Source organism: Hermetia illucens, chromosome 3 (assembly GCF_905115235.1).
Source record: "Hermetia illucens chromosome 3, iHerIll2.2.curated.20191125, whole genome shotgun sequence".
Classification (NCBI taxonomy): domain Eukaryota; kingdom Metazoa; phylum Arthropoda; class Insecta; order Diptera; family Stratiomyidae; genus Hermetia; species Hermetia illucens.
In genome coordinates, this window is record NC_051851.1 from 25,849,957 (window position 1) to 25,874,161 (window position 24,205).

Below are 24,205 nucleotides of genomic sequence, written 5' to 3' on the forward strand. Positions count from 1 at the left end.
CCTGCCACGTTTTTTTTTATGGCTACACATCCCATTCATTTTCCCCTTCCTTTGAAGTCTCAAAGGGCTCAATTCTATTTACTTTTTATTTTTTATCAACCACCTTCTCCCCCTTTACTCGTCCCTATTTGCTCTCAGCCGACGACCTTAAGTTAAATTCCCCTATATAGTCAGTGGACTGTGTCTCCCTTCAATCAAACCTAGACATTTTATTTCGCTGATGCTCTGCTAATAGTTTTGCATTACACACCAGAAAATGTTATTCCATGTTCTATTCACTCAAATCGCTCCTTCTCTAATTTTGATTCCATCCAACTCTCCTTAATTTTCTTCAACTATGATTATCTTGCCCTTCGAAAAGTGCAACATAGGTAAACCCGTTTCCTCTTCTTTAAAAAAAAACTTTACTCGTATGGACTACGACTCCTGCGTTCGTTTTCTAAAATTCCCCTCCCACTAACATAAAACACACAACCCAGGCATTTTCAATGAGCCCTTCGCGGAGCTCGATATCTATTTCCATTCCCCATTCCAAAACTTTGTCCAACTTATAACGGACAACAGTTTGGTCCCTTAAACTACTCATCTTTAAGTAGTTTTAAGCATAGTTTAAAGTTTTCGCCTTCTTCTCTTCCTGAGGGCAATAAGTAACTGGGCTTTTACTCTGTTTATTGTTCGTTAATAAGTTGTCCTCTTGATGTGCGCCACAAGAGAGGCACTGGCATCTTCCGCGAAAGAGATCATCATCTGATGGTCGTTTACATTGGATGGTATATTACGTCTGACACTTTTCGAAGGGTTGAAAAGCTACGTACTCCCCAAATTCAACATCGGCGGGTATGATGCAGCTGTCGATCAACAGTGGGAGAGCTATCTTACTGTTCGAACGGTAGATATTGAGTAACCAGTCTGAGAATATTGATGAGCATTGGACAGGTATCAGAAATCCTCCTTTCTCGGGTGATACATAGGTCGTTGGCTACATCCCGTCACGAGATCTGGGTGACGGCAGAATCGTAGAAGCGGATCGATGACTGGAAGGGATCCAAGACTCCATTGATCGTTGCAAGCCACAGCGGACGTGACATGTTCGAACTCCGACACCAAGCAAAATTCCGAAAAGTTCAGCTTAATGTACTCGGTGAAAAGAGAAAATTTGCTATTGTGCTGGTCAGGGAAGCGGAAAATGGCGCAGAACACAGTGATTTCAGAACCATATACCGATTTACGAAAGAACTTGTATATAGTCGCAAATTTTTCGATGGTCCTGTGAAAGGATGTCAACGGCTGAATCCTCATCCTCGATGACGAACAATTGAAAAGGTAGAAAGAGCATTTTACCTTAGTTTTTAACCGTATCACATCGGGGAAGTTCCAGTTGTTGTGAATGATATGACTAGTCACCGTAACATACGGATGCGGACTGTTTCCCCAAACACCCCAAACTGAGTAAAACTGCTAGGCTTGACGGTCTCACCGTAACATTATTTATCGTTGCACCTGCAATTACTGCCACTTCCACTCATATGGAAATCCTGGGAATCCGAAACCATTCCTAGAAAATCGAAGAAAGGGACGATCGGTAAAATTCCAAACAAAAGCACCCGTTTTCAGAGTGACAATTGGAGGGGTATCTGCCTCATTTAATCCGTCTCAAAGATAATAGCTAAAACAATCCTAGAACACATCAACGAATTATCGAAAGCTTGATCGACAAGGAGCAGGTTGGTTTCCGCACCGGATCCTCCTGCATTGACCACATCAAACCTTACGGATCATTTTGGAATAGTGAGCGGAACTTAGGTCTTTGCTTTACCTGCTCTCCATCGATTTCGAGAAAGTTTTCGACAACATGAATAGAGAGTGTGTCCAGCGTGCTCTCTGCAGGAAGGGTATCAACAACGCTAAATCCGCTTTCACTGCTTTGTCTAAAATATGAAAATGCAGAAATTTCAACACCAAGATCAAGTTGAGACTGTTCTTGTTATTGTCCTGCCTGTGCTGTTGTATGGAAGTAGTTCCAAGCCTTTGTGAACACCTGTTTGCGTCGTATCATCGGAGTATGCTGATCTGATACTGTTAGAAACGAAAAATTTGGTCGCCGCAGAGGCCTGTCACATCACATCGTGTACGTGGGATCGGAAGGCGAAAGGGACAGTGGATAGGTCACACATTAAGGAGGGGTGACAATTGCATTGCCGGTTAGGACATGCAGTGGAATCTAATCTCCCAAGATGGCCGAAGAGTGGAACAGTAGAGACGGAGTACGGGTGTCTCGGGAAGTTCTGAAGCGAGCTGAAACGCATTTCAGGTCACCACGAGCGATGGCGCGTAGATGTGGTTGAAGCGCTATACTCCACCGTTGGATAAGTGGCAACTTTATATATTTGTTTTTGCTTAATATTTCCAAAGATATTTAGAGGAAATCATGCACTAGGGGTTATTCATGAATTCTCGGTATCTTCAAGATAAAAAAATATCTAGTTCATTTTAGAGAAAAAAATCTTAAAATTGACGTAGATATTATTGAGAACTTAGCTTGAACAACATCTGATTTAGATACAGCGATAAACCATAAAAGATAAGTTTGCATGCTCGAAAATATTTGCACCATGTTAACACTTTAAACGGACAGTGCCCTAATTCAAGACAATTCCAAACACAGCTCTAATACCTATAACGGTTGAAAATAGATATCTTGATAACTGTACCCTGCTCTAATTCCTCACATTATGAAAAAAGATATAATTAGCGCATTTCAAGACCAGTTGACAATAATAGTGCAAATTTCAACTCAGAAAATCCGATTACGCGTTTCCCTTGTAGGCAAAAAAAGGTAGCACCTCTCTACACGTCTTTGATAGTTTCGTATCTTTTTTTTCTATATCCGATTCCGAATGTACTCGGTAAGATTTAAAGCTTAAGTTGTTCAAAACTTGTGCTGTTTCAATTCAAATTGCGCATAATGAACCGTTGAACAATGTCTTGTACTTATAGCAAGTTTTGAAGGTTATTCAAACTTTGAACTGTGGTACAATACGTTGAATGTAATGAGATTGGATCTGATATCTTTAAATCTAATACATGTACATAAGCGCGGATTTACACGTATGAGCATGTGATATAGACACATGCATATGTGGTCCTATATGACATTGGATTTAACAAGCTTTCCTAGAGTGGTAATCAAATACGAGTTGAGATTTGGCGAGGTGATTTCAATCGCGAGATCTTAAATCATAAGCACACCTTGCCTTGTCATTTCAAATGTCTTTAATTTATAACAAATATTTAGACACGCAATTAGATAGGCTTTTTAGAAGTCTATGTCGAAAAGAGCTCGTAAATGTCCAATGTTCTTGAAAATGTGTTGAAAAGGTCTAAAGAACTTCGGGACTTTTTCTGAGACTCGCGTCCATTTTTAGATAAAAACCTCTTGTCCCTTTTGTTTGATATTCGAATAGAGTTACGAAAGTGTTATAAATTAAGTCTAGGTACTTGTCTTAAGAAAATAATTACCAGAACCATTCTTTCAACATACCCTGTAAACTTAAAACACACAGAACCACGTGCTCCAGGATTAAAACAAGTTCTCTAAAAAAGATTCAATTCTTCATATCTTTTTATGATTGACTATTCAAATTTTAAGCCATTGTAATGGCAATTTAAACGACGAATTAAAACCTCAAGACATTCTGTTTTACATAAAATCAATATTCACTTTTAGTTCTTGGAAATTCATCTGGATGACGTGTCTTAACACTTCCAATGAAGGACTCGAAACAACAGCTGCATTGCGTCCATACATTTAAGCGTGAATCAAGAGGCCGCCGAAAACTCGTTCTTCATTTTGAAATATGCTTGAATAATTGGCACAACTCTGGCGGTATTATTGTCACACGGCGAATGTGGGAGTTGTTAAAAATAGTTCGTTCAAATATGGAGAGATTGAATGAAGCACTTGATTTGAATACTTTTAGGTTTTTTTGAACAAAATGGGATTTGTTTTTGTTTTGATTCTGTGGAGAAGTATCCACATTTGATCGTTATTAATGAAGCCAGGTAGAATGCAGTTGGTTAAGTTTCCTGAGGCTTTCTTTTTACAATGACTCTGTGACCATGCCCACGTAACGTCGCAATATCTCCTTGGAGCGTAGTCAGAAGTATAATTTGGTCTAGCGACATATTGTAATGATTTCATTGAATTTGGTGGACGGTCAAATGAGCACCAGAACTGGGCTATCCCACACACAACTCAAAGAAAATTGCAAGAATACCCATCCCACCTGTTTCTAAGTGCAACTCTACTGAAGTGTACGTCGACATGCCACCGGAAGACGTACGACACCTTCAACTCGGCTGCCGCAAGCCAAAATGGAAGCATTGCACGTCTCTCCTCCTGGTTGCGCTTTCTTCCTGGAAGAAAGGCTCTAGTGGAGCCAATGAGACCCTCGTGACCATCCCCCGACGTTGAGGCTATAATGGAGTAGGCCTCGCCCGAGGACTTCGAAATGACCCTCGTATGCAGCAGCTTCCGAGAGGTGTTCGTCCTTGGGCACGTCAGCCACGGTTTTCGCGTAGTTTGCGGGTAGTGGCCGTTTCAACTTCGGGATTGTGTCCCTGAGCAGACGCAACAAACCGGTAGTGTTGAGTCCCTACCTGATGTCGAGGACAGGGTCGTTGGGGAATCTCAAGTCCTCCCCGTATACCAGCTCCGCGGTATTTGCAGCAAATTCTTCTCGATTGGCTGTCCGAAGGCCAAGTAGAACGAGTGCAGGACCTGCGAATATGACGAGTTATCTTGGGCTTTTATAGCGGCCTCCAGCGTCCTGTGTCACCTTTCGAACATCCTATTGGACTGCGGGTCGAACGCGGTTATCGGGTGGCGTTTGTAGCCGATGAGTATCCCAACCCCTGATAAAAATAAGAACTCAAACTGTGCAGTAATATCTTTCAAACGTATCGCCTCAGGCCACCGCGGAAACCTGTCGATGATTGTGAGGCAATACCTTAAATGAATGTCGGAAGCGAACTGGCTGATCAAGCTTAAGTGCCGAAGATGACGAGGGGATGTTTATTTCGCGTAGCAGCTACCTTGGGGCATCGTCATCTGGCTTCACCCCTACCAGTGAGTAACTTAGTTTAGCCACTTCACACACTCATCGGTGTTTAATGAGCAATTACTTCAGTCCTTTTCTTTAGGAGTAGTTTTCAAGCACACCGGAGCACATCTCAGTTGTCTCCTCATCCAGTCCAATGAACACGTCGTTAAACGGCGTGTCGTGTCTAGAGTAAATTGTATTCAAGCTGGCGAAACCATGCTGCCGGATTCCTTCTGCAAAACGGTGGCACCCGTACCACGGCCGATACTGAGGGCTCTGCCGTGGTTTTGTTGGTGGACATTTTATGACGAAGCGAGAGAACCCCTAGGAAAAACGACACATACGAGGAACGAGAGCTGCAAAGAACGGAAAGAAAGAGTTCCAGACTGTCTTTTGCGACATTTTCGTTTGTAATGCGTATTGATTAAAGATTTCCGTTGTCATATGCTTGCGACCATGCTGAATTTTTCCAACTTGCTTGCGATATACCTAGTCAAAACAATTTCTTTACAAATTGCCTCGGCCCACTGCCTGCCAACCATTCGAGTTGGAGTCGACACTCTTCCAAAGACTTCACTTTCCCTGGGCACTTTGCACGACCAAGGAATACTTCACCATCTTGCTTTTCACTTCCTGAGCGGAGGTTCACTAATGCACTTTGCATTTTAGAAGGCCATTTACTCCCTGACATCTGCTACGGCGGTGCCCTAATCTTTCGGAGAATATCAGGATGTCTTCCCTCTCCTAGTTTGAAAATGATTATCACCTCTGTTCATATCTCTCTCTTGTCCATACTCTTCTTGGAGACTACTTTCTCCAGAACTTTGAGTTCCATTCTTCTAATCGCTGGGAACTTTTGCTGCTATTCACACATTGACCCGTCACCCATTCAAAATTCTACTGGCAATATTTTCTCTATTTTTGTTAGGCCTTGAGTTATCAATGTAAAATGGCAACCGCGTAGATAGCACCCCGATAACGGCTGAGATACAAGAGGTATGTTTAAAGGTAAAAATATAATCCGATCTAAATTCTTCCTTCCTTGATCGCGATATTCAGGCAGTAGGAAGTCGACACAATGTACGGAGTCGCACAGTTTTTTAATTTCTTACCTTTTTAATTTTTGAATCAAGGCATAAACTATTTTTTACCAATTTCAGTCCTTTTTTTTTGAGCGTTTGTCAAGGTTAATTTTGGATTTTAGCCACTCTATTTTTAGCAATGGCCTTTGATTGACCGATCAACCAGAACCAAACCTTTAAAACTAGAATATTTTTTTAGGAGGGTAGGTGAATGCGTTTACACTCATATTGTTGGACTTCCGCAACAGTACGCCGTCGAACTACCAACTAAACGCCTCCATGTGATCAGAGAATTAGCCTGCCTAGCACTTCCGCCCTCCCGGTGTTGGGAGCCTTCAAGTCAGGGAATTCCTTTCACCAATGAGTGGGGAGGGAAGGAAGGGAGTTATTAGTTCAGGGAACCCCTTGCCATCCGGTTCCTCGGACAGTCGAGTTCCATTTTCTTCGCAATAAGAAGAGCCCGAACATAATGCACAATACTACTCCATCTGCCAGGGCTCCTCAGAACCACCCGGACAATGTTGTCTGGAGAGAGCTCCACTGTGTATGCATAAAGTTGCTGATGAAAATCATCCCACCCTTCACAAAAGAAAAAGGTGCGTTCAGTGTCGTCTGTCATTGCAGAACATACAATAAGGGAATCGCTCCTTCTCAATATTTTGCAGGTAAAACTGAAAGCCTCCATGGCTTGGCTCATTTTGCCAAGAGAGTGGACACTCGGTAAGGATGCGTTGAAGTTCCTCACGGCCAACCAGCTCTCTTAAATTTTCGAACTTGCACCTGTAAATAGCTTTACGCTCCTTAGCATTCCACACGCAGGAGGAGGGCCGGGTTAGTGCACTTCGGCAGGAACGCACCGGTGATCATTTGCCGAGAAGTCTTCTAGGGCAAGCCACCCGTCCGCCGATTGTCGTAGAGATTCCGACGCAAAAGTGATGTCAAGGATACTTCCTTCACAGCCTGGGCGTCGAAACATTGGCTTGGATCCGGTGTTTAAAACTATGAGCCCGGTTTTCCCCGCTATTTCCAGGATCAGTTTCACTCTGGAGTCTGGCTAATGATTGGACACCATCCTGAACCCATAGTATGTGCAACGCTCTCATATGATGCGACACGATTCCTGCAGAGAGCTCAGCTTTCGTTTTCATTGCAGATTTTGGCTTGGTGGCGCATCTGCGGTATGCTGTCCTTCTGTCGGGTCCCTGGCAATAATCCAGACACCTGTAGCGCTCGATGGGGATTATCCGCATTCATACTTTACATACTACCCATTTACTACCCCCAATTTTGTTTTTCCCGCTGCTAAGGAGTTTCCTCGCAAATTGCTCAGGGATTTCCACCATAGCGAATTTTCGGCTCGAGCATTTACAGAGATGATACCTATCCAGCCATCCAGCTTTATAGCCTCCTTCACTTTGACCTTTTCTGTGGGGCAGTCAATATTTCGGATTTCTAGAGAGCACACAGGCTCTAGACCAGAAACGGGAACCTTCTTTCCCAATAACCCCTTGACCGCGTAGCAGAACGTATTCTTGCTAGTCATTTTCGGGCCTAGATGGACGAGGATACCGCCACCCTTCGCTTTCCGTATGGAAGACACCTCTGCTTCGTTGTCTTCGTGTTTCATCCTATAGCGGGATTTCACTAACGACTTCCGCAAATGTCTTACCTTCTGTCTGCTTAATGAGCGGAGTCGACGGTCCACTCCTTCTTTGTTTCCTAGTCTTCCCTGTTACTGACTGGAAACTACTTGGATAGTCTCCTTCAGGCACGTCTTCCTCTTTCCGCTTTGCCCCCAGTTCGCTTTGGAGTGAGGTATCTGCGATCTGTTTGGCGCTTGCAGTGTTCTCAGCGGGAATTTCGGCTGTTTCTGCTTTCCACGCATCTTTCGCTGCTCTCCACGTTCGCCTTTAAAAGAAGATGTGGTCCAATAGTTCCTCCAGTTCCACTAGCCCATTTTTGACGCCTTTGCTGACTTTCTTTTCGACGAACGTTGCCGACCGCATTCGCTTCACCTGTGTCGATGGCGTGTCTTCTTCGGCTCTAGCTAGGACGGTCTACTGCATTACCACTTTGTTCATGTCCAAATTCACCTGCTCAGGACTAGCGATTCTGACAGGGCTCTTTCCCTCAATAGAGACCTTACAGGGTATTGGAATTACCGTCCCCGCACCGTCAATCGCCCCACTTGGTAAGGCATCCTTTTTATTCGGGCGACTTGGTATCATATCGGGTATTTCAACTCTCGCTGCCTCTTTCGCGAGTCGCTACGGTGAGCCACGCAACTTTATGCTGCACCCAAACGCAGTCAGCTCTTCCTCCTTCCCAGATATTTTGTGGTTTTCTTTGGTGTTATTACGATTATTCTCCATGGAAATTCTTGTATCTACGGATTATTTACGGACGCCAATGCAAGTAAATATCATCTGGTCTAAAAGCAGAGTTCTTCAAAAGATACCATCACTGCTAGGTGTTAAGCAGAGGGTATTCCTTAAATAATCAAATCACCTCTGCTCCCCACCACACTCATTATAAAAAACATAAAGATACATTTTCCTGCATCTTTCTAACACATTCCAACAAGACTACTTTATTTAAACAAGCAAATGAAACTGAAAATTAAGTTTACCAATACAATATCTTTGTTAGAAAGTGAAAGCGAACACATAACATAAAATCGAAAAATGAAGACTATTGTATAGTCAATTGGTTCTTCAGAAGCATTTCTACTTTCCACTGAAAGAAAGACTTCTCCTTGAACTATTTCTATCTCATAAACAATCTTTTATGCAAAATTACCGCTAAAGAGTCAATAACGATAATCGTATCTATAATACACTATCGAAACCACCGCCAGTCGTTCACCGCCACTCAACTAATTATTTCAAATAACACAAGCACCTGCAAACAGCACTTGTGACCTCCTCTCGAGCATGAATACCGTCTTCACTCCACCGGGAAGGGTTTCATTTATGCAACAGTAACAGAAGCCACCACAGAGCTTGACAATAGCATCCTCCTACATGCACCTACTCCACCATCCAAATATCACTTCACATTGCAAACAAAACGATTTACCATGAAATGTAATCAATTACATGGAAAATTGAAAATTCAACACAATTCCATTTGCTACATTCAAGAGCCCATTGAAATTAAAAACGCGCTTCATTCATAATTAAATTTCATCTCAATTGAGCCAAGTGGTGAGCCCGTAAGATGGTAAGGTGCCACCATTGGTGATATGGAGTAAGCATGCAAACATGTGTGCAAGCTTACGAGTGAACATAAGTATATATGCCGATCACTTGTAACCATTTATTCAGTCAGTCATTCATCCATTTTTCACTCCTCGGCTGATGGTGCATTCATCAAATCGTGAAAAATTGAACAAAGTTACGGAGATTTATCTTGCGCAGGTGAGTTGAAAACGTTCATGATAGGTTGATGTCGGAACCTGTTAATATTGAATCGAACGATGGAATGGAGACAGGCGTGCATCATGGAGATGAAGAGCAATTTGGAATTCGAATTCGACACTCTTAATTTGTTTGTTTATGCAATGTTTCCATGGGAATGGAAAAGAATGAAAACTTGCATTTCAACTCTCTCATGGTCGCTTATTTGTGAACCCTCAAATGTTGCCGGAAGTCAAATTGAAGGACAGAAAAGTAGTTTTGATTAATTTTAAAAGCCGATGAAAAGCATCAACTCCTTTCTGAAAGTACTCAAACCTTACTTAACAACTTCTTCGTATGATGTAAGCATAACATTGGCTTCAATTTTCAATAGCACCTGAAAAGTTACTAAATAATCTGAAAATTGCGACCAGACTTTATCTTCTTTTTCTTCAGGTTTTGCCCCATTCAGTCGAGTCAGCTCGTCTTGCCATGATACCTACTCAGTCACAATATAAGCTCTGACTGCTCCAGATTTGGCTTATAGCCTCACGAACCTTTTTAGCCTTAACTCGGCTTTGATTGGCGAAATTCTTCTAGTCCTTTTCCAGTTAACGCACTGAGTACTATGAAAATATTCAGTATGAGTTTTGATGTGGAAGGGAGGGATGGAGTCCCACCTGCTTCGTCCAAAAGACCGAGTCGCGTTTTGTTACTGACCTACTTAATATCCCAGCTGATATTACGATTTCATTTCCCTTTCGCACCAACAAAACAGCAGTTGTGCTATCTTTAAGGGTATTAATTACCACGGATTCCAGATTACACTTTCGTTGTTTTGAGGAATAGATTCATCCTTTCTTTGCAAATAGGATTGCATTTAATCAGTCTTGCTAACAAAATTTTGCTGTCAATGTCATCATGAAAAGTATAAATTTTAGATAACTATTGATCACTCCATTGTTCGTTAAGATGCACATACTTATTATCTTGCACACTTGACATTGATGAATTATTAATTTTTGATTCAAACGAATTTCTTTGTCGTTTCCATTGATTTGATAGTTCACATTCTTATAATGACACATTTATGAGCATCAGGTTCTACGCCGCTAATATTAATTCTAACTAGTCATTCTATATCTGGTCGATTAATTGCAATAACACTCATATTAAAAAAGCGATATCAGAATCGATAACGCTAGACAACGTTGTTCCATTTCTAAGCAATGACAGAATTGACTTCAATAACCCCGAAAACAAAAGATTTAAGCGAGTAACTTGCTCTAGTTTCAAACCTATTTAGGAAAGGAAGAGGGAAGTGTAACTATTCTCTGAATAACCATATAAGACGATTCCTAAGTCTTAGGATGTAGTCTACACTAAAGAGAAAATCCGGGACCAGAATGGAAATTAGACAGAAAAACTGAGCCCAGGGTGGAAATTCTGTGCCATCATCTGTTTTTTGGTTGAAATTTTTATTTCAGACCACCGACAAAATTCCAGGGCCCTCCGTCGGGCCTGGGTTTAGATGAAGCAAACCTCATTCAGATTAATGGTATTTACAATTAAGCCAACAATTAGGTTTCTCTGTTTGTCGTCAAATGAGATTAAAAGGTGTGGACATTAGTGGGCGAGAAAATACTTCAGAAGTGAAACGATTGTTCGGCTCTAACTTTTTGCTATCGATAAAGGAATAAGATATGATGAATATTGAATTACAGTTTGGAATTTACCAGTTGAGATTAATGTTTGTACTTCTAACATCGGACCTGCTTCTCATTGTGGTGTTCACAATGTGAGAACTGTGAATAGACTCCCCTTCTACCGAATGATGCTCTACTCAACCTGGCAATTAAATAATTTTTGGGGGGTAGACCACTTTGACAGAAAAGAATGACAATTAAATTAGTTCCTGCAGTTTCCTACTTTCTTACTCCAAGTAAGTGTCTGGAGGTGATTAGATGACAAGAAAATACGATGATTTACCTGGCCGTATCGTGACACTTGCTATGAATCTGTGTTGTTATGGTTAAACTATCGAAGATCTGCCTGATAAAAACCAGGAAATCCAATTCGTCTAGCAGATTTCGATGAGTTTTTCGCTTCAGATTGTTGAACGGGCATTGTCATGAAGCCTTTCTGTTGTTGGTCCGAGATAGGGTTCTCTTCGATATGGCCAGCCAAAGCATAAGCAGGTTTGAGGCGAACGATGGTACATCCGACAACTTTAACTATAAAGAACTTGGCTGTTCTGCTGACCACCCAAAACTCCCTACTTCTAAGTGTTTCAACCTGGCATCTAGTATTAAATATTCTCCCAGGTGCCTGAACCTACTTTGCATAAGTTCCCAAGTTGTCCCAAAACATATGTAGATGTTTCATCACTCTCCTCACTGAATCTACAGACAATGTTTCTAGACATCCCTAACTTCCCCAAGTTCAGGTTTAGCCTGCAGTGACCAGTGAGTATTCCCTATAATCCGGAGCTCTTCCTATTGAGGTTTAAACAATGTTTCGTGCACTTCGGATCGTATGCCCCCATGAACACTTTGCGCTGTTCCATCCCTAGTAAGTTCGCCCAGTAAAATTCCCTCACCTTTCCTCTTCATTTTTTAATATCGTAGCCATGAACCTATTTCCGACTCCATAGAATTGCCCTAGTGGTGTCGCTCTTTATTTCCTAGCCAACTCATCCGCTGCATCATTACGTTCTAACCCAATATACCCTGCAACCTAGAGTATCCAGGCCTTATTGAACCAGCCGAGCTTGTTCACCCAGTTTCCATACCAGTTTAAAATTTACCTAGTAGGGTGCCTTAATAGCCGCTTGGTTGTCAATTAGAATAGCAATGTTCTGCCCCCTATAGTTTCTTTCGAGGTTGAAAGAAGCACATTTGTCTATGATGTATATTTCCGCCTGAAATATGCTGGTATGCTTACCTATTGGTCCAAAGTGCATTTTCCTCGGAATACTGACCCCGGCGTCTACTCCCTCTATCGTAAGGGATCAACTAGTGTGTACCAAGGAATCAGTTACTCGTTTAAGCCGTATGTGAATGTCACGCTCTCTCAGTTTGCTCTGTTGCTCCAAACTTCTTATCAAAGTGGAACCTAGTTGTCACATTATCCCTTGGTATCAGTAATTCGAGATGCTGCCTCCCTCGTTCGATTTAAGCAGCTCTGCGCCTCACTGGTACTCCCTGACATTCTAAAGATCGCCCTCGTTGCTTGCATTGTACGTGCAGATAGTAGGGATTCAATCCCAGAAGGACCTCTAAGAATGCAATTGGGCACGTTCTCATTGCCTAACTGATACACACGCAAGCCAGTCTGGCTGCTGCGTTGAGTTCAGTTCTTTCTGCCTAAATTACCACCCCATAAGTAATCATTGGCATTACTATTGCAGTGTATATCCAACGCAGCATTTTCAGGGTGCATCCCCATTTTCCCTGCTATGGACCTGCAAGTCATCAGAGTCCTTGTGGCTTTCCGACATATGTTTTCAACATGTGTTTTCCAGAGTAGTTTTTTCTCTAGTGTGATTCCCAAATATTTGACCTCTTTTACTCGTTTCATCTCCATGCCATGTAATCTAATGCTGATAAATGGTACTATATTGGCCTTGACTGGACTTATGCGCAGCCCCGCCTTTCTGCATTAGTTACTAGTGCTTCACAGTTCGATTTAAATTCTGTCACATATCCCCATATTTGCACCCGTAGAGAGTGACAGGGCGGACGACATTTCCATACATTTTAGATTTAAGGCGTTCATTGATACGTTGATCACAAAGAATACTAGTTGTGGACCGCCACTTCATCCAGGTTGCGTTAATGCGTGAAGCAATTTCATAACGTAGTTCTCTAGCAGCCAATCAGTAACCGTGTATTTCAATAATTTCATCTCAACTCCTACCTTTTCCCCAAAATCTGATATTCTTCTACAACTATTGAAGATATCAGAACCCTTTTTCATCATATCACAAGCTGAAACGGTTGTGTGATATTTGGAATCAGCAAAATATCGGCCAAGGACGGTATCTCGTGAAAGTTAACACCTGCGGTTTCTCCTCTCTTTGGTGGCTTACAGAAGTCCGGAGTCAAATCTAAAAAGGGACACCTGAAGCGAGTTTTTGACGAGACAAAGATAGTTACAACCTTCAAGAAATTGTCTATCATCCTTTGCCAAATCGAGGCCTGATTTCGCGACCATTAACGCCGATTTCTAGCGACCCAGCCGACCTCAAGGCTCTAACACCTGGACACCTTCTGATTGGCACTATCGTGGGATTACTATAGATAATAATCTTGAAAAAGTCAATGAAAAACTTCCATTGCGTGTAATCGCTGCTGAAGTGTGATGTTTCACTGTCGGCAGCTTTGGAAGATTGCCACCGTTGTATATTGATGTCCCAGATTTAAGAGGGATGTTACCCGCCGTAGGAGTAGGACTTGGTACAGACTAGTATACTGGCGTAGTAGTTGTAGGCCATAGCCAAGCCTTTGTCGCTGTTATTTCGCCGTAGGTAATGCGTAGCCTCCGATAAAATCAAAAAGATTACCAAGCCGTTCGTTCTCCTCCGTGTATATCTCCCTTAGAGCCACCCCCACGTAGAGACGCCTTATAGCGCCATACAAACCCTGTGTATGATATGGATGGTCTTTCGCGAGACTAGCTAACAGCACCTCGTGGTTGGCGTCAAATGTACTTAAGTGTCTTTTCTAGAAATAGTCTATGGTTATCCTGGAACTACTATCCCTTTTAATTATCCTCTGAATTCTCGATGAGCTCTGCTAAGCACCGTTGTTCCTCAAGAATTTCCATTTCGTAGTGTAATTGATGTCCAAAATTTGTACAGTAAATTCTTCGTTAAGGAAACCCTTTCCAAGGTATCTTCATCTGAAATTTGAGAAAGCTTGGCAGTCGCATACCAAGTGGAACGCCAGTCTGTGTGGGCACTTGCGATTTGATCGCCCTCCTCGAGTACGTGAGGAAAACATTGTTCACAAAGATGCAAAAAAAACATTTGAAAGAACTTGAACTCGGAAGGATATGGGAACCACCGAAGCTAGAGCGAGCGTATTTGGCATTCTCACTAGGCTGAAAACCACCCTCATCTCTGCGAACGTGTCGTTCTATTTAGAAATTATTTCGTGGTCTGGAATTACCGTAAGCTCTTATGACTCACACCCTTTGAGCTTTCCTCACTCTTGCCCTTTCAATAGCACGACAAAAATGTTGACAATTACATAGATAAATACAAGCGTCTCCCCCAATTATGTTCTCAGGGCACACTTTGCAATGCCTGAAATATAAAGTAATGGATTAGAACGTGTTCTGGACTTTCCGACATGCTACCGCATCTGGCACGATTCAGAAAATAATCTAATCAAAAATAGAACAGGTTTTATCTATAACAGCCTCCGTGATCTTTAAGAAACTTTTTAAGGTAATGATTAGTTTCCCTTGATTCCCTGCCTCCCACCGTCCCCTTGGGGACTAAGCATATCTACACGGCTAGTGCTTAATGGGTCAATTCTCCGTCGTGTGGTGTTATCCTAAACACGTTGTAAAAAATCCAGGAATAAACCAAGGTTATCGTCTGTCAACTCTGCAAGGTTTTCAACGTCTCTACTTATGCAGGCACTTCATTCAACAGTGTATATTAGATCATCTCAGACATATGCAAGCTCTAGCTATATTTCAACCAACTGACTTTCATTTATTATTGGTGCCTCCGTTGTACAAATTTTGAACTAACTAATCCAAACCTTGTGGTATTCCACTATGATGATTTACTCTGCATATCCTCGTTACAAAAGTAACTACCAATCAGTCTCACCAAGTTCTCAGGGGCTTCTATTTTTGCGAACGCATCTTTAATTCTTTAATTCTTTAAGGTAGAACAAATTGGACAGTGCAGTGCTATCACGATACATCAATTGGCAGAAATTGTTGCAGACCTGATTAGGAATGCAGTGAAATTGGCACGTAAAACTGATATTTTGAGGAGCTTTTGTAAATCAACCAAGAAACCTATTTTTATAATCTATCCCTTTGGATAGCTAGGACGACATGATGTTGATTTGTTTCCTGATAGCTTATAGGGTTCTGGTGATGGTACTAATTTAACAGTACGATTGGCTGCCATATTTTTGAGAAGGTGGGCAGGGTACCTGCAGTGACCTTGCTCTGGTAACCTTTCCATAATTACTAAGTAAGCTGGCCGTCACACAGATGTGGGAAACGATTTATTTTACTCTCCTGTTCGACCTTTTTAAGGACTCCTCTATTGTTAGGTGGCCTACTCATCTTCTAGGCAAAAAGGTATTGCATCCTTCCGTGATTCACCTGGTAATTTGAGTGACTGCCTCAAGAAATGTGACCTTCTCAAAGAGATCCCAGTCCAACTGGCAGCCAACTGAGCATTCTCCAAGCTCGTTTTGATCCCATAATTTACCTTTGATATGCGTATAGACTGCTGGTCACTATGGTGTGTAATGTGCGCTAATCTGGCAAGTGACTCTTGCCGGCAATACGCATTCCAATATAAAACGTACACTAATGTCAAGTAATGACGGCTTTACGATTTCTTACCAGGGCAGAGGCAAATCGTCAGATGCTGCCTCACCTCTGCCTCTGAGGGAGTAAGTTGCTCCCATTTGGTCCGGTCCGGCATTAAGTTGATGCGGACTTAGAACCCCATCATTCTCAAAAAAATAAACCCTACACTGTCTCCCTCGTTACAATTCCAAATTCGCATTAATCAAAAATATAATTTATTCAGCGACAACCAGTAAATAATTAACTACTTTTTTTCTTACAGGATCGTGCTCGAAATGTATCAGAACGTCTAACTTCAACAGCAACCCTCACCGTCAACATCGCTGATTCAGATGATCTGGATCCTTCATTTATCTACCGTGGATGCGTCCTTCTCGACGGAGCCTGTATCAACCCAGAATATACTGCATCAGTACCTGCAGGTTCCCTCCAAGGAGTGCTCACTGTATCTCCAGAGCGCATCCAAGCTGTCGACTTGGACACAATCAGTTCCCTAATTAAGTACTCATTCTTGAGTGGCACTCCTGGAAACTATGGAGATTACTTTGAGATTGATGAGCAAACTGGAATACTAAAGCAGACCAAAGCAATAGATACTTCTACAGCAAAACGCTACGACATCATTGTCAAAGCGGAAGAAGTTTCAGAAGCCAAACGCTTCACTACCGCTAAATTAACAATTTTCGTTAAGCCAGTCGACGCGAATCCTCCAGTTACAGAAGCAAGTAGCTTGGTTGGGTATGTGAACGAGAACTCAGCGATCGGAACCAAAGTCTTGGATGAGAATGGAAAGCCAATTTCATTCCGTACCACCGATGCAGACTTAGCAGACAATGAATCCAAACCAGAATACATCTATGAGCTAACAACACCATACTTCAGTGTCTCCAAAGACAACATTTTAGTGGTAAACGAAGGAAGCCTGGATCGTGACCCTCCCAGCCCTGGTAAATTCACATTCCAAGTAGTAGCCCGTGAAGCTAACAGCAATGCAGCCAGTGCTCCCCTAAGTCTCACAGTAATCTTAAAAGATGTTAACGACAATGCACCCAAGTTACCCGTTATACCGCCCGTCGCAATTACGGCCGGTAATGAACGTCGCCTACTGACCAAAGTAACAGCCACAGACAATGACGAAGGCGAGAATGCGGTGGTCACCTATTCCATTTATCACGTGTCGAACAATGGCGGAACGAAATTTAGTATTGACAAAACGACCGGCGAGATTGAAGCACTTGGACGTCTAATAGCCGGCGAACAATATAGTATCACGGTGCAGGCTACCGACGCGGGTGGATTGTATTCGCAGGCTATTGTTGAGGTTACTGTTAATCCAGGTCCCAATACGAAGCCGCCAAGGTTTCTGAAACCAGTGTATGAAGTGCAGGTGGGTAATGGCGGTAGCCGCAATGGATTGTGTTGGCACAGAACGCATAATAGATACAAATTCGAGCTGAGCCAGTTCAATTTGAATTGTTATGATTTGAATGGCGGTTGCAATAATTATGAGAAATGGACATTTTATTAATCTGATATTAGTAAATATAGAGACCTCACGAATAACCTATAAAGAGCAAATTCGAAAATTTTTGAACTCACGTAATAGATACTTTTCATATTTGCATTTAAAGAATTTAGTTTCAACGAAATTGGGGCATATTTATAAGTTTCGGAAAGCTAATAATAAAAGATATGCATCAATGCCTACATGGGACAGAATTAATCCTAAATCCGAATTCAAATTCTCTCCACGCCTTAATTTTTGTTCACTAAAATCTAAAACGAGATTCCAATCATTACAGGTTAGCGAAGGAGCCGAAATCAATTCCACTGTAACCGTAGTGAAAGCTGAAGATCCTGAAAATGACCCGGTCACATATAAAATAATGTCCGGAAACGATCTCCGCCAATTTGCTATTGGGGCTGAAACCGGCGTAATAACAGTCATCCGAAAACTGGATCGTGAAAGTTTAACACGATACCAACTCCTAATCAAAGCTGAGGACAATGGTCGACTATCAAGTAGTTCCACGGTTAACATAAAAGTAACCGACATCAATGATAAGAATCCTGAATTCGATGAGTCCACCCTTCCGTACATGTTCAAAGTAGACGAGGGCAAGGAAGATGCTTTTGTTGGTGTCGTACACGCTACCGATGCGGATGAAGGAATTAACGCCCAAATCACGTACTCAGTGCCCAATAATATTCCATTCACGATCAACCCTGAGAGCGGAGAAATTAGAACTAATGTGGCTTTGGACTATGAGACGAAGAAGGAATATGTTTTCGTTGTTACCGCGAAGGATGGAGCTCCTGATGCTCGCTTGGGGACAGCAAGTGTTACTGTACAAGTTACAGATGTGCCGGTAAATGTCATCAGATAAAGCTATCCATAATTGGTGTAATTAAAAATCTTGTTCTCTTTCAGGATGAGGTTCCGAAATTTGCTGAAAGTTGGTTGGAATTACACGTGCCCGAGAATGTACCAGATATGATAATAGCAACGGTCAAGGCAGAAGATCCTGATACGGTAAAGGAGGTAAGTAGCAAGCTAGTAGTTTTTATGGGAGAGAAATATCTGCATACAGAGAAGAGCGTAGAGAGTGAATAAACTGCAAAAATATAGATGAGATACTCATGAAGGAGGAGGTTCACGAGGCCTTAGAGAAGGAATTCGATCTTATCAGACTAAAAGAATGAGCGGTGAAAACGCTACAGGAAGCCTACGGGGAACATAAACCAGTATAATCAGCCTATCAGTGGAAGCAGCATTAAAACTGGTACCAGCAGTAGTAAAAATACGATAGGTTAAGTGCCAGCTTAAAGAGCAAGTGGCACAGAAGCTATGCTTTAAATGCCTTGGCTTTTGTGACATTGCGAAGTCATTCAACAGTCCAAATGACAGGTCAAAGCAATGCAGGACTATGGAGCTGACCCAAATTGCTTACTGTGCAGAGGGAATAAGGGTGTGCAGCATCGGCATATTGCAGAAAGAAGCAGGTGCTCGGAATACACGAGAGCCCTCAACACAAATCACAGATGAGGCTAATACAAATCAAACTTAACCACTACTAGGTGGCATAAGACCTACTCTCGGCAATGATCCTCGAGAAAAACATCAATGTGACCATAGTTAGTGAACCATATCGAAATCACAGTAGCAGCATTTGGGTCAAAGACCAAACGAGTCAGGCGACGCTATAGACTTGCGGAAGTCAAGCCTTCCAGGAAATAATGGAGCAGCCGAAGGAATGCTGGCAGCGTTACTTTTGCCAAATATGAGTAGATGACCGCCCACCATAGCAGATGATTTTATTGCGTGGGCTCTTGAATAGGGCAGCCCGACAGCGAATGTGAGAGGACGAATCCACTCGAGGGATTTGAGGAGCTGAACATACTACTTGCAAATGGTGGGACCTCATAGACTTTCATCCAGTAGAATTGCTTGGCAAGTCAGTGAGAACTATACTCATACTAACCACCAGGCCGAATCGAGCTCGAAAAAGAGTTCCCGCAGAATGAGAAACGGTTTGCCCGGCTGGAGTGCAAAAGCTTTTGAAAAGGATACGTTTTCCGCGGAGTTCAGATTCGAAATATTCCTAGATTGTACGACCAAAGAAAAAATCAATTATAACACGCGATGAGTTACGGAAACATGCAAGGCTACTACGCCTGGAAGGCCATTGCTCCCCAGTAGGCAACCCAACTTCTAGTGGAACACCGAAATCACAAGTTCACGAACGGCATATTTCCGGGCAAGCAAGCTTTTCCAAAGGCTCAAAGAAAAGCCCGGTAGCGAGGACGATCCAAAGGAGATATACAAGCAACTGCGTAACCGTTTAAGGAGCCATTTAGAGGAATAAAAACAACTACTTCAAACAGCTGTACGACCATACCAATACAAACCCTTGTGGTGGAGCCTGCTAGATGGTAATAAAAGGACGGCGAAGATTGTCCCAGATGACCTGCCTCCTGAAAGAAATTATTATCACTCTGTTTGCACACCGCGAAAATTGCGGAAAGAAAACTGTTGTCCAGCTGAAGAAGGGCATAATACCACCAATTAATATGGAAAAACTGCGGAAATATGTGATAGGATCAGCGACAACAAGGCCCCAGGTTTGAATAGTAGGGATGCTATTCAAACCTGAGGCCTTTGAAGGTCTTTGAAGCTGGCAGTGAAGACAAGGTCCAACTTTTCCGCCAATACCTTCGGAGGATGCCGGAAAGAAGGTACATTCAATGAAAAAGGCAAAAGTCGATGTTGCTTCCCAAACCCAATAAGCCACCTGAAGACCCAATATCATATCGCTCGATCTGCCTGTTGAATACAATGGGGAAGACGATGTACAGAGTCATCTACAAAAGACTCCCACCCATCGTGGAAAGCAACTTTACAGTAGATGGTCGTGAATCTGGCAAAAGATGCTTTGGTTTCTGGCGGTTGCTATACCGTGGTGGCATTGGATGTCAAAACTGCAACTTAGTCAATTGGATCAGTATTAAAGGAACGTTGGCTAAAATAGGTGTTCCCGGGTAATTGGATCAGTATTAAAGAAACGTTGGCTAAAATAGGTGTTCCCGGGTATTTAGCGAATCTGGTCGAAAATTACAACTCTCTCGTACGGAGCCTCGGTACTGGGTCATGTGTAATGAGGTGCTTTATCTTCCCCTTCTAGAAGAGACTACGATTGTCGGCTTTGCGGATAACCTAGCTCAGGTTGTTGCAGTAAAATAACCAGAGGATGTGAAGGTCTAGGCGACGGAAACAGTGAAAGCGGTAAAGTCTTGGCTGGAAAGAACTGAGCTGACATTGGCGGAGGATAAAACGGAAGCAGTCTTAATAACAACCCCTAGAACACTGTGGATGTGGAAATCCATGGATACACAGTCGTGTCAAAGGCGACCTTGAAGTGATAATTAACGCCAAACTGAGCTTGTGAGATCACCTAGCGTATGCATACCAAAAAGCAGCCACTGCCACCCCGGCACTCGCAAACATATTGCTTTTACTTGCTTTTTGCTTTGAAGCTATCAGGGGTGGTAGTAGCTGAATTTTGTTTACCAGATGATGGCTTTGAAAGTTTGGAGTGCTTTTAGAACGACATGAGTCGAGGCGGACATGATCCCTGTCGACATTCTAGCGAAAGAAATTAGTATGTTCCGTGCAAGACGTATAGAAGAGCACACAAAACGCAGGAATATGACACGCTCATAGTCGAATGATCTCTGGCAATGTAGATGCAACAAGCCTTTGAAGGGTCGGTGGACGCACATGCCCATTCCCTACATTCTACCCAGTTCCTCACGGTTACTACGGACAATATCTGCACCGCTTCGTGTTGGATAATTCATCGAATTATCCTGGATGCGATGGCATAATTGAGGATCCAGAATATATGATGTTTCACTGCCCAGAGTTCGCAAACGGGAGGAGGAATCTCAACCAAAAGTTGGGTGAAGCGTGAGCCCGGAGAATTTAGTTGCAGAAATGCTGAGGTCGAAGAAAAACTGGCTTACTGGCTCCTCCACAATAAAGGCGAACCCTCACCACGAAGTAGTACCAAAATGGTGATCCCGCGAGGCTGCGGCTGTAGAGATCGGGGGAGATTGTTAGTGGAAGCGATTCCCACACGACGTTTGCGTGCGCAAGTGAAGTGGAGGTATTCAAATTCCTATTCCGCATCCCGGGGAAAAGTGCCACACCCGGAAAATCACCCCTTTCCCGTTCCGTGTGAGATTTTCCCCAAATGCTTCATCCGAGTTGAATTACAATTCAATATTGTCTCCCTTGAATTTACTTCCTTGAAAAGCCAGATAACAATAGTAGGTAATAGTAGTATGGTATTCAGTTTCCGGAAGAAAACTCACAAGGACTTATGACGGGCAAACGGAGGAACCGAAGAGACACAAAGAAGGTTTACTTGCCAAAACTTTATTTACTGAAATTGCTTTGTACCAAAGCAACAATCAATTGTCCTTTATGTTTGATCTCATGATCCTATTTCAAAGCTTTCCAAGAACCTCTTGGAGAAGTCTTTCAACTTTGGAGCATACCCTTTGCAAACGACTCAAAGAGGAAAGCTTGCTAACACTTGCTTGCTTGCCAGGCACCAGCCTCATCTGAAAATGCTTTAAATGACCGGAAAATATGGGACCTGAAATTTCGCAAATAGTTCCATTGTTTTGTACACAAGTCCTTAGAGCAGAAAATACTTTTTCACGAAAAAAAATTATCACAAAAAATGAAATGATTATAGCGACTCCAAGCTAGTACTAGCGACGCACTACATATTTACGGGTACCTAGTATTCGTCTAACTCCAAGTGGTGCTAGATGGATCCCTACTATATGTTACTAATCTTACTGCTCGATTAGCACACCTAATATATAGCCTTTTCAAGAGCATCAGCCGACTACTGTGTTTCTGGTTGCCTTTACCATCCAGTTACTGAATTCGAAACGATTGGTTCAGTAGACAACTAGCTACACCGGTATGTCAAAAAAATGGCAGATCCGCTAAAAGAATCCCTTTTGATCGCTATGCAAAAGATGTTGTCTTGTTACGAACTTCAACTTCACCAATTTTGTGTCGCAACTTGGAGCTGCACCCGCATAAAATCCAACTGACTCTGGGGCTCAAAGTTGATGACCACAGGTAACGTCATTTGTTCTCTGACTAAGATTCTGAGCATTTGGAAGAAAAGCCCACCTTTGGCCAAAAAATCATCTGTAGGGACGAGGTGGATGCATCGCTATGTAAATAAGCGTATATAAAAAGTTCACCAGGTGACAATTTTTACAGCGCATCATTAGTCCATACTTCGAAGACGGTCCAGTGAAGCCAGCAATGCAGATCAGATGACAACCAATTGGTGCCATGTGGTTCCATCGGGAACGCGCGACATGCCATATAATGAACGTCACGATCAGCATTCCACATGAACAATTCGAAGGCATTACTATCTCTCGAGGCCATCAAAATTATGCAATTCGACCCCGCAATTCACAGGTTTTCACCAATAGATCGATGCCTTCAAAGTGAATATACTCCAGGCCATTTCTCAGATTACCCGGCTATGCCGGGGCCTATGCGACATAGTCATTGAAAATCGCACTTCTCAGATCCATGCTATCGTGCGAAGCCGCGGCTTACATGAAACTTGTTTTATCCTATCTCAACCTGGAGCCACCCTTATTGGAAAACTCTACACTATGCTCGATTCTACTAGAAGCAGCTTGATGTTCAACGGTGTAATAACCAAATTAGCGGAGCGTCAGTCTCTTGATTTCGCTGGTTAACGTTCAAATCCTGGTTTGTCATCGATGTATTGTTATTGAAAACTTAAAGTTTCCCCAAAGCAAATACTCTCAACAAAAGCCCTCAACTTCCTCTAATGTATCGCTGGAAGCCAAAATGACCTTTTCAAGTTCAATTCCTATTAATCTCCCATTGAGATTTGAGCTAGTCTTGAAAGGCGACCTTTAGAGATCAGCGCTCTCATACCCATCCAATCATGCTTGGGAGCTCACAGGTTACCACGAAATATGTCTGCATACAAGGTTTTCATGGACAATTTATAGATGCTCCACTTGTTGTTAAAAATAAGAATCATTCGTTTCGACACTAAAAGAAGAATAAAACTCAATTTCCGATCCAAAATATCCTATTTTGCAATGTTGTGAGGACCTAGCAAATATTTGCGAATATACTGTTGACGACAGAGCCCTGCAATTCAAAGGATTTTTGGATAACACGTGGTGCATGAAGAGTTGTCAACCTAGTACAGAGTCGGAGATTCTCTGAAGGTGAACCCGGTTCTCCACATCATAATATCTAAAGATTTCCTTCCGGTAAATGCTGAAGGAAGATTTTCGATGAACACCAAACAACCATTCTTCACGCAACGCATTGGTAATATGAACCTGATAACATAAATTAACAACCCACTCCCGAATCAACAATGATCCTATAAAGATAGGAGTGGAAAGAGGGTAGGCGTGGTTAAGTTCCACAAGTTGCTGCATACCTCCATAATAAATTCTTTTTAAA

At 42.4% G+C, this 24,205-nt stretch overlaps 1 protein-coding gene across 2 annotated transcripts in view; it reads left to right on the forward strand.

The window, feature by feature from the left end:
* Positions 1 to 24,205, forward strand: part of LOC119651765 (cadherin-99C) — a 466,245-nt gene that overhangs the window by 425,802 nt on the left and 16,238 nt on the right. For both annotated transcript variants that reach the window (XM_038055505.1, XM_038055506.1), the window contains 3 exons: positions 16,412 to 17,536; positions 17,952 to 18,518; positions 18,581 to 18,691. In XM_038055505.1, the coding sequence (XP_037911433.1) occupies positions 16,412 to 17,536; positions 17,952 to 18,518; positions 18,581 to 18,691 (1,803 nt within the window). The remainder of the gene's footprint in view (positions 1 to 16,411; positions 17,537 to 17,951; positions 18,519 to 18,580; positions 18,692 to 24,205) is intronic.